This window comes from Monodelphis domestica, chromosome 6 (genome assembly GCF_027887165.1).
Source record: "Monodelphis domestica isolate mMonDom1 chromosome 6, mMonDom1.pri, whole genome shotgun sequence".
Classification (NCBI taxonomy): Eukaryota; Metazoa; Chordata; class Mammalia; order Didelphimorphia; family Didelphidae; genus Monodelphis; species Monodelphis domestica.
Window position 1 is genome coordinate 218,129,143 of NC_077232.1, and position 11,639 is coordinate 218,140,781.

Below are 11,639 nucleotides of genomic sequence, written 5' to 3' on the forward strand. Positions count from 1 at the left end.
TAGTGGTCCCAATCTGGCAGCATTTTTAATTAGTTGTAAGAGCAGTGACCTTTTAGCTGATTAAAAACAAACACACACATATGGTAGGGGTTTTTCCCTAGATTAAAAATAAGAATTTGCAAATGAATAAAATTGAATTCTTCAGTTAAAGTACAAAACAACGAGAATTTTAATTTTATTTTAATTTTAATTTAATTGTAAATAAAATTAAAAAATCAAAAAAATTTTAAAAGTAGTGCTTTCTAGATCAAATGGGAAGTTGGGGTTAGGATATAAGCTGGAAAGGAGAATGGAAAAGGGGCACTGCTCAGACTTCTGGAAATCTATTAAGAAACATTTTAAGTGGGGAACACAAGTAATGACTAAAATTAATCTGTTGTATATTGAGTAGAGTTATTACAAGTTATTAAAATAATAAGCAGTTCATATGTGGGTAATTGTGATTTAATTATCTTTTTTTTTTAGGTTCCCAGCCTTCAGTTATCATATAGGGAACAGTAGTTGCCTAAAGAACTAGAACACATAGTCCCAGAAGCAGCCTGTTGAGTAAATGATTGGGTTGTAGAATCAGCTATGAGAAAGGTATCAAGTCAAGAGCCTCATTTAGTCAGAAAAATGCTGTGGGTCAGGAAAAGGAATGTGGTTGGAATTCTATACAATAAAATTAGTATTTTGATAGAGAACAGACTGATATAGAAACTTATGGTCAGAAATGTGAATGTTAGAAATGGTTCCATTTTTATTTATATTTTATTTCATGGGGATTTTTCTAAACAGAGTTTTGCTCACCAGTTTAGTGATCAGATTTCTAACTTTCCCTATACTTCATAAGTTTCTTGCTTAGTATACATAAACCTTATGGAAAAAGTTAATATTTTAAACCAAACCATGTATGTAGTACAATTTGGAAATGTTTCTTATAGATGCAGCTAAAGGAATAGAAGGTGCAGGAAGATGGGTGAGTTGAATTAGGATGCCTATTAAAGATTTAGTACTAACAAATATTAGTATTGAACTAAACAAAGTTTGTAAGTTATGGTCATTTTGAAGCTACAAAAATTTAATGAAAATAAAAGTGATAAATTCAAAAGAAATTGTTGTTATCAAGAGCCTTACAAGAAGTAAAAAACAGTGCAACTTTTCATTAAAAATAAGAATCAACTGAAAAATTTATTCTGAAATATGACAGGACTTTTTTTGAGGGAAAAATAACTTATTTTTATCTCATACCCATTATTATAATTCATCAAGAAGCATTTGGAAAAGGTAGTTTTACCAAATACTTTACTTTCTTAATTATATCTTGGATTTTTTTTTTGGCATTGACTTCTCCATTTACTCTTTCATACCTCCATGCTTAAAATTCTGGCAGAAGCATGCTTTGTCAAAAACATTCAGTAGAGATTATACCACTTAGGTGATAATATTTTTGGGAAATCCAATTTAGGCACATATAAAAATATCAACAGGATACATTTACAAAGGGCATTAAAGAACCTGAGATGTGATTTTATCTCAGAACTTGCCAGCTGACCAGCTGGATGATTTTGGGTAAGCCACTTCATTGGTCTGACCCTTCCCCCCTTTTAGATTGGATTAGATATTCTTTGAAGTTCTAAGTCTAAAATTAGTGATTTAAAAAAGTTTCCTTAGATTAAGTAGAAAAATTATGTTTAAAAGGCAGATTAGTCAGTTCAACCAATCCTAGGTGATAATTGAGATTTAAAGTTTAAGTAAGGCAATTTTATTCGACTTTGCTTTAGTAGGGGAATATGATATTTGCAAGGACTGTATTAGTTGATAAGTATTTAAGAAAGATGGGTACAAAATACCTTGTAAGGGTCAGCTGGGAGGAAGTTCACTAACTTAGTCATTGGTGCAGGTGTTGGGATAGGCTTCCTCAAAGCCAGGGGCATTTGACTTGGGCTTTTTTAGCGTGAAGAAGCAGCTAGTACTCAGCAATAAATATGTTTATTCATATCAGTAAAATGCCTCAGCATTCAAACCCAAATTGAGGAACCTCGCTGACTTACTGAATAATGGAGGCAGTTCTAAGGGTCCCCTTTCCTTATAGGAACTTTTGTAGTATTTACTGGGAGCCATTGTTGACAGGTATTGGTTGCAATTCTAGTCTCTGTTTACATTGATTAGTTCAGCCTAACTTTAGAAGAAACCTGAATCTGTGTACTAAATCAGGGGAGGTTTCCAAGAGGTAGAACAGACCAGAGGATGAATCTCCTGGCAAATCATTGTCAGAATCCATTAGATGTAGATGGGGAGATTTTGTTCAAAGAAGACCAAGGTCATTTGAGAAAAGACAACAGTTATTTGTTTAGGAGCAACATAGAAGGCCAAACCCTTGGAAAGTTGCTCTGAAGTCAGTGTGTGGTAAAAAAAATCTAAGTTTCTACAATGTGCCAAAGTACCTGCCATCAGTGGGGAGAGAAGTGGGAGGGAGCAGAGGAAAGTGATCAATGATAGGGCCGTTTCCATTAGGTGGAAACCAGCCCCTTGGGAGCTCAATATAAACTTCAGGGATAGAAGAGGCATTTCAGTTCACTGGCAGGTAACCTGGGCTGCATTCCCAGCATGGGAAAGAGAAGTGGAGTCTGCCTGTACAAAGACACAAAAGTGGGAGATGGAGTGTTTTGTGTGGGGAACAGCAAGCAGGCCAATCTGGCCCTAACTTGGAAGGAAGGAAAAATTATTAGGTACATTAAACTGAAAAATTCATCTGGAGCCAGAGTGTGAGGGGCTTTAAAAGCCAAACAGATCAGTTGGTATTTGTCACTGGAGTTGAGTGGAGCTATCAAGTGACATGGTCACACCTGTACTTTGAAATACCAATTTCATCAACTGTATGAAGGACAGATTGGAAATATAAAAACAACAAGAAAAAAACAACCTGATGCCTAGGAGAGCAGGTAATTTATTGTAGTAGTACAGACAGATTCACAGCAAAGACCTGAGCTAATTGGGGCAGCTAGATGGTGCAGTGGATAGGGTACAGGATCTAGTTAGGAAGACCTGAGTTCAAATCTAGCTTCAGATGTTTATTAGTTATGTGTCCTTGGACAAATCACTTAACCTCTATTTCCTCATCTGTAAAATGGAGATGCTAATAGCACCCACTTCCCAGAGTTGTGAGGATGAAATGAGATAATTGTCAAGTTTTTAGTACAATATCTGCCACATAGTACATGCTGTAATAAATATTAGCTGTTATTTTTAGTAGGAGTAGCAGCAATTTGGTTTTAATGTGAGGACGTAATGGGATACTTATGAGAAAATATATTGCAGCTAGAATTGAAGTCTTGACAGATGTGGTAGAGTAGGAAAAGTCAAGAATGAACTTGGTTATAAGATTAGAAAGAATGATGGTTCCCTCAACAGAAATAGATAAAGTAGAGAGAGATGTTTGGAGAAAAAAATGAGTGGCAATTGATAAGCCTACACTATCCAATTGGCAGCAACCAGTAGGTACTAAGTGGTATATGACTAGAGTTCAGGAGAGTCTGGATCTTGAAATATACATCTGGGAGTAGTTGAATTCATCAGAGTTAAAGAGATCTAAAAGTGAAGGTTATGGAAAGACAAGAGGACACAAGACCAGAGCCCTGAGATTTGCTCATAGGGAGTGGGACAGAGAGGCTTAGAAGAAGGCAGACATGCAAGATTTAGGTGATGAACATCTAGGGATGAGTGTTTAGGAGAAGAGAGTGTGAGTAGTGTCAAGTGCTGAAGAGAAATAAAGGATAAGCCTGTGAAAAGGCTATTAGGAATCTTAGAGTAGTTTATAAGGTCAAAAGTCAGGTTGTGAGCAGTTAAATGCCTGGGAGAAGAGACACAGACAATTATATAACCATGGTGTAGAAGCTTCCTAGAATATATACATGTGCTGAGCATGAATGTTTGAATATGAGGGTGTTGGAAGTGAAAGTGTTAATCTATGAAGAGCTAGAGAAAATACCTCTTTAATGAAGAAAGCTAAGAAGGGAAGTACCCTTTAGTAGATGGTGCTTATGCTTTGTCATAATCTCTGGCATTGATTTTATATCATTGAGATCAGTTTTGAATAGTTATACTGAGTAATACTGAAATTCCTTCTATGCTTTTAGAAGCAAAGTTTTAGAAGTACTAAGATTAATTTTGAAGGTTCTACTTGCTTTACTTCTACATGTAATACTTTCTGTTAGATAAAGAACTCATTGCAAAGTCATAAAAAAGTTTATTCCTGCTGAACACAAGGGCCTGAGAATGATGTTTTATTGAGAAAATAATTTCACACTGTCCTGTAAAACTTCGTTCCATAGTTTTTACTATTTCTTTATGCTTTTGGTCGAGAATATCTTTAATAACAAATCAACATGAATGTACTTGTTTAGAAATAAGAATGTAACATTTAGTGTTGGTAAGGCAGGTATAGAATTCACAAGTGTTTCATACAGCTTTAGGTCTATAAAGTAATTATATTAAAAGTAAATGAATTAGAAGGAGGAAACACTTGTTCACCAACTGATTTTTTTTTTAACCCTTAACTTCTGTCTTGGAGTCAATACTGTGTATTGGTTTCAAGGCAGAAGAGAGGTAAGGACTAGGCAATCAGGGTTAAGTGACTTGCTCAGGGTCGTACAGCTAGGAAATGTCTGAGGTCACATTTGAACCCAGGACCTCCAGTCTCTAGGCCTAACTCTCAATCCACTAAGCCACCCTGCTGCCCCTCACTTACTGATTTCTAATTTGTTTTCAGTAAGATATTCAAAGAAAAAAGCATGAGTTTTCAGAGCTACAATTTTGGCAATAAAGTTGAATCTGAAATTTAAAATTTTGTTTCAATTTAGAATTCATTTTTGATTAATTATAAACATTATAGCCAGACAGTGAATATAGTTCTTACAAATATCTCAGTTTATTTCCTTACATGATAGAGTATGGCTGTCAACCTGTTGCTTTGACACCATTTATTGTTGATAGAGTTTATAGTGGCTCAGAGGCTTAGTTTCTTTTGGTAGACTTTTGTTGTGGGAGGAAGGAGGGCAGTTTATTTTTAGAGGTATATTATAATCAAGTGGATAGAACATTGAGCCAGGAGTTGAGAAGACATGAGTTCAAATTCAGCTTCAGCCATTTACTAGCTGAGTGTCCCAGGGCACATAAACAGTGTCTTAGTATCCTCCACTATAAATTAGTCATAGCACTCACCACCTTACAGGGTTATTGAGGACAAACTAAGATATAATAGTTAGCATAGTGCCTAACACATAGTAGGCTCTATAGAAATGGGAATTCTATTCCCTTCCATACCCCCCTACTCATGTTCTGCCTATGTTATTTATTAGTCTAAAATATAGTGGATTTAAATATTTAACATATCATGCCTTTACACATACTTCTTTGCATGTAAAAACACCAAGCACAGTGAGATATTATATTCTTTACAGAATTTAGTCATTTCTTGAGAGTACATTTTGTAGAATATCACTTAAAAAAGACTGTTCTACTATGATCTCCAGTGATAGATACCCTCAATGCCTGAATAGATTATTTTCATTAAAATTGTAGATAGGAAGGAATTTATATGGGTTGGCAAATGTTAGAGCTCTTTTGTTTGCTTTCTTTGATTGATTTATTTAGTAATGATTACCTGAGATTTTCCTCACACTTTTAGTATCTTCCTCTTCTGATATTTTTTAGAACTATTTCTTCAACACCCTTAATCAATCAACAGATATTCATTAAATTCTTACTCTATGCCAGGTATTGTGGCAGGAGCTAGAGATATGAAGACCTTAGATAGATTACCTTTTATCAGAGGAGACCATATGAATATATATATATGTGTGTATATATATATATATATGTATATGTAAGTTTATGTAAAATGGACCAAATAATTGATTGAGTTACCTGAAGCACTATAATATATATAGGATAGATCTCCTCCATCTAGTCCAATTGCCTTTCCTACTTCTGTTTTCTTAGTGCCTCATCACTTGGCTCAAGAAGCATCTTTCCTAGGTTCAAATCTGGCCTTATATACTTACTTCCTAGGTATATGACCCTGAGCAAGTTACAACCCCATTGCTTAGCCTTTGCCACTCATCTGCTTTGGAACTGGTTTTTAGTGTCTATTCTAAGACAGAAGGTAAGAGTTTAAAAATAGAGGGGCCTACTTGATTTGGTAGTACAAGATACTACCTCAAAAGACCTTCTGGTAATTTAATTTGATACATAAAACAAGAAGATGAATAATCACCATAGTTCCCCATTAAATCTATTATACATTCTTAATTCAAAGTTTGATTCCCCATAATTGATGAACCTCTCCAAATACTCTCATTTGTGGATGACTTTTTGCTGATTGAGTCAAGCCCCAGATGTTTAGAGCTCACCTAACTATCCATATACGACAAAGAGAGGAAAGATTGATCAATATCTAAGCCCATTGGTTCCAGAGTTTTATGGTTGTGCAGCCTCATTAATAAAAGGAAGTTTTAGCATTCATTCCCAACTCAAATATATTAACTTATTTATAAGTGACATACATGTATTATTATACTAGTTATTATTTGAGTTATAAAAGTTATTTTAAAAGACATTGAAAGAAGTGAGATGAATTAATTAATATTTGACTCACTGGAAAGAGCCAAATTTGGGTCCAAGGATCTGGGTACAAATTCTGCTTATGACATATACTATCTATATGACTTTAGGCAAGTCACTTAGTCTGACTGGGCTTAAGTTTCTCCTCTGTAAAATGAAGGGATTAGTCTAGATGACCTCTGCAATGCCTTCTAGCTCCACATCTAGTCCTTAATTTATTGAGTAGAAAGACTCATGGTCAGAATCGTGCTTTAGGAAGTTCATTTTCACAGCTTTTTTAGAAGACTGTTGCAGTAGTTGAAGCAAGAGATGACAAAGGCCTGAATTGTGGGAGTAAAAATTGGCCATGTGACATGTTAATGAAGAGATGATATATGACAGATTTGATGATTAGTAAGCTTAGTGGTGGTTCTTTTGGCAGAAATAGAGAAATTCAGAGGGGACACTAAGCTATATATGAGATCTTACCACAACCCATCCATGTTTCCTCATTGTGTGTGAATCTCTGTCCGTATGAAGTTCTCACTTCTACTTGAGAGCATAGAATGCCTTGTGCTACAGCTACAAAATGATGAGGGGTAGGCAGGGTGTGGAAGGTTGGGAGGAGGATTTTGTCTCCACTGGTATAAATGCTGCTAGTGGGTTAGGTGTTGTGCCAGGGGCTAAAGATAGAGGTAGAAAGTAGTCCCTGCCCTTACATAGCTCATCTTTTATCAGAGGAGACTTTGATATGAATGTATGTAAGCTTATATAAAATAGATTGAGTTGCCTCTAGCACTATATCTGCTTGGTCTAGTCCAAGGGACCACCCAAATGTTGAAACCTGGGAGAAGGCAAAAGTGAGGGACTGTTGTTATGTTGGGGGCAATTGGTTTTTGTAGGGAGGAGTACGGGATGGATCTCCTTTTTCCCCACCCTCCAATTGGTTGATCATAAGCCCATTGAGGTTACGCCAAATCCATCCACTTTAGAAACTACTGTTCTGTGGCACATAGTTTAGTGGACAATTTACAGAGCTCCTCAAAAGAAAACGTATCCTGCAAAGACTACAAAAATGATAGTAAATGGAGCTCAGAATTAAATAGGAGGGAGAAAATGAATTGGATTACCTTTGGAGTACTAGAGACTCCAAAGAATTAAAAAATCTCCCACAGAAGGTAATGGAGAGTCCCATATTGGGTATCAAGAAGCTATGATACATTACAGACAAGAAATTATGCAAGAAAAAAGTACAAAGACTGCCAGAAGATGTATGCTTGGAAAAAAGAACAGACACAGTGGCAAGAGTAAAGGATAACAAGGGAACTAAAAGATATCCCTGAGCATATTAAGTGACCCTATTTGAGGACTTGGTTGAGAGTTTCACAGAGTGGGGGGGGGGGGAAGGGGGAAGAAATGAGTTGCTGTCTGTTCATTGAAGAGACTGCCCATATTGATAAGATCATTAATCCATTGGAGTATATCTTTGCTAAGATATCTATTAGCAGACAGGTAGATAAGTATGTATATATACATGCTCTGCATGTGATTTAGTAGTCGAATTTTCAGTAATATCTCCTAGTTGAAAAATGAAGATAAGGGTGACAATTTTTGTCTCCACTTTTTTAGAGTAGGTGCTTATGAATCAGGAATTCTGGGCATAATTTGCAGAATTTTAGTAGTTAAATCATGTGGATTTGAAAATTATTTAATTCTTTATCCCACAATTTCCATAATCTATTTCAGTATATTAGTGAGATTCTTGGGAGGCACTTTAAATCTTGACTGAAAGGCATTTCCTGTCAGGTATTTATTGATAGCATCCCTTTGATGTAATTAAATGGTGTTAGCACTGGCAACTTATTTGGAAAATAATTAATAGAAGATTGAATTTGAACATGTACTCTTAATTTGACTTATCTGAGTGTTTGAATTGACAGTAATCAAGAAAAATAGAAAAATGTAGCATTTCTGTGGTAGACTTCATGGGGGTGGGGGGAAGAGAGAGAGAGAGAGTGAGAGAATGAGTGTATTGAAGTCGTATGGCACTCTGTACATGTTATTGTGGATTTGTGAGGACAAATCTTGGACCTGTACCAATAGCCTTTTTATATCTAAACAATACCTTCTTTTCTGTCATATACTATAAATCAAACTGTTCGATAGTTGACCCCACAATGAGAGCAGAAAGACAAAGGTAACTTAAAAATCAATCTCTCCACAGATAGAAAAAGGAGGGAAGATATGCCAGAGAGTCTTCTTGAGCAGTCTGGATACAGCTTACTGTTATCCACAGATTCTTCTCCCCAACCCAGTACTATTAATTTCTTTGGTTTGACAGAGACTTCAAAGGTAAGTAAAACTGATAAATGCTTAGTTGGTTTTCTTGTAAGGTCAGGAGAACAAGTGAACATTACTTTTAGTTGTACTGGCAAAAAGAAAAGCCAAACTTTTCAAAAATCACTTCGGTTCTCATAAAAATTATGATACATAAACTAGTATTTCATACTGTTTTATAGGATTAGGGTCATTTTTGAAGTTGATTATTTTGAAGGAGTCATTTAAGTTTTTTTCCTTTTTAAATTACAGGAAACAACAATGGAGAAAATAGAAAGGATAAAAAAAATGTAAGTAATAGAAAAGGGCAACAAGAATTCATTTCTCTGTAGGGAATTGTATCAGAGTCAGGTACCTATAGAATATGCATGTGTTCCAAAGCAAAGGTCTCTCAATCAGGTGTGGAATTTCCTCAGGACTCTAGAGGATAATAAATCCCCCTTCAGTTATATGTTTGTGGGATGAGTCACTGTTTGGGTTTCTAACTAGTAATATAAAATGTTGTTAATGGAATTAACTAGGGATTAAAAAGTCCACTTTGTGTGGATGATTAGTAAGAGCATTATCTATCATTTTATTAACAAAACACTAAACAATATTTGTGTTCAGCTGTTTAGAAATGGCTTTTTTATATTGTAAAGATGTCAAGTTAAAAAGCCTTCTAACTATAAAAATTACTTATGTCTTAGATCATAAACATTTTATTGAAGTCATAATTAGCTCTTTTCTTTCCATAGCCTTGTCATAGCTCCTTTTTAAAAAATTAATAGTAACTTCCTCCTCCTACATACATAAAAGATTATTTTAGGGTTTGTAAAATTTTAATTTCTTAAATACCCCATTTTATTTTAATAATTTTTAAAACATTTTTAGGTTTCAAGAAACTGCTGACTTGTTGAAATATTCAAATAACTCTTCTTAGAATTTCCTCCATGGACTTCTGAGACTCAACACTGAACATTTTCTTTATTTTAAGATTTATTTGTACAGTTTAAAATATATTGATATTGATACATTAAGAATTCCATTTGGTGTATTCATTATTGAAGAAGTAATTTATTTCTTTTGAACTGTAATTACACTACTTTACTGTGTTTGAGCTTTTCGCGAGGAAAATATTCCTGTTGTTCCAGTAGATTTCTTTTGCAGAGTGAAGTCATTATAGCAGTGTATTTTTGTGTTGACATTTGTTGGCAGTGTGCTAAGTAATATGTTTTTTAAAGTGCAGGCTTGAGGACCACAGTTTACATCCTGTTGGAAACACTCCAATGGGGACTTGCATATTGCACCCAAGAGATTTTCATGCATACCATTTTGCCATCTGTGTAGTCAAATAAGTTGTAATGAAAAGTTAAGTGTACACATAGAGAATGAAAATGTTTTTATTTTTTAAAATACAGCTTTTCTTTTTCAACTTAGTAGAAAAGTAGTGATGCATTAGATTCTCAATTAACTTTGAAAAAGTGAAGGTCAGTGTGATCTCCCACTTCTATATTTATGTGTAGGTCTGAAGTCTTACTGTGAAAAAGGTGTTGAGTGTTTTAGTGCCATATTCGGTAACACATTTTAAGACCAGCAGCACAGATGGAGACCATCCAGAGTTACAAAGATACACAAAAAGGTTTTTAGTTTTTGTTCTTTTTATTTTGGGGGTGGGTGGAGGAGTGGAATGGGTGCTGTGATTTGAAGTTGTAAATTTCTTTAGAGATGTGGATGATATTGATGGAAGCTTACATGGAATTGAGTCAAGGTAAAAAAAGAATTTAAAATGTTCTCATTTTAAAAAGGAAGTTTACTGTGAACAGATTTCAAGAGAAGATGGTTCCTTTATTATGAAGGAAGAAAACAATTTTTTCCTTTGATTTTATTTTTCCCTAAATATATATGTAATTAAGAATTTTAATTTTAAATTTTAAATGTTTTATATGGCACTAAAGTCAAATAAAATAATGTTCCCTTAAACATAACAAGTGTGGTTTTTTTTTACAGAGTATAAGTTATGAAAGTTTGAAATTCCATCCACTGCTCAATTTACAAAGGATTTTAAGATTAAAAAATTTCATTACAGCAGTTCATATAATTGGTTTTAAAAGGATTAATTGTTCTAAAGAATTATAATTTTAAAAGTAGCAAATATTAGTAAATGAAACTTTTGTGGGCTGACTTGTAAGTTACCTCTTCAGTAGAATTATAGTGCCACCTTGTGGTTCTTCTATATTTCACACCTTAGAGCAAAACCATTAATGTGTATTCCAAAGTCTAAAAACATGGGAAGGCAAGCTTCTGAATGACTTTACTTACATTGCCATTGGGTCATGCTGGTGGTAGTTGAAAAGGATAATTAGAACATTGGCACATTTTTTTGTTGAGTGACCAGAAAATTTTGCAAAACATTGTTGATATATTATATATGGCATTTTGCTTTAGTTATAACATCATCAAATGTGTCTTCCTACAAATACAAAAACATACACTTTACACAACAAATTTTTACCTTAAGGGCATATAACACAAATTTTTGCAATTGTAATAAATCTCTAAATGTACCAAGAGAAATCATTATTCAAGGGAATCCACCTGTTGTGCTATGGCATAATTTTATAATCATGAATTACCTAGCGGTTACTTGTTAATAAAATATTGGAATTACTAGATTGAAAGGACCCTCCTTTGAATCATGGGGAAAAAAACAACAAACTTAGAACAAATAAAAGCCATTA

The 11,639-nt window shown here is 34.4% G+C and overlaps 1 protein-coding gene across 15 annotated transcripts in view; it reads left to right on the plus strand.

The window, feature by feature from the left end:
• CEP44 (centrosomal protein 44) overlaps window positions 1-10,881 on the plus strand; it is a 49,983-nt gene extending 39,102 nt beyond the window's left edge. For 7 of the 15 annotated variants that reach the window (XM_007496107.3, XM_007496110.3, XM_056802921.1 and 4 more), the window contains 3 exons: window positions 8,807-8,934; window positions 9,172-9,209; window positions 9,793-10,881. In XM_007496107.3, the coding sequence (XP_007496169.1) occupies window positions 8,807-8,934; window positions 9,172-9,209; window positions 9,793-9,841 (215 nt within the window). In that variant the 3' untranslated portion in view covers window positions 9,842-10,881. Of the gene's footprint in view, window positions 1-465; window positions 870-923; window positions 959-6,051; window positions 6,397-8,806; window positions 8,936-9,171; window positions 9,215-9,792 lie in introns of those variants that run through there. The other 8 variants (XM_007496109.3, XM_007496111.3, XM_056802924.1 and 5 more) reach the window with 5 other exon arrangements.
• The last annotated feature ends 758 nt before the right edge of the window (window positions 10,882-11,639 follow it).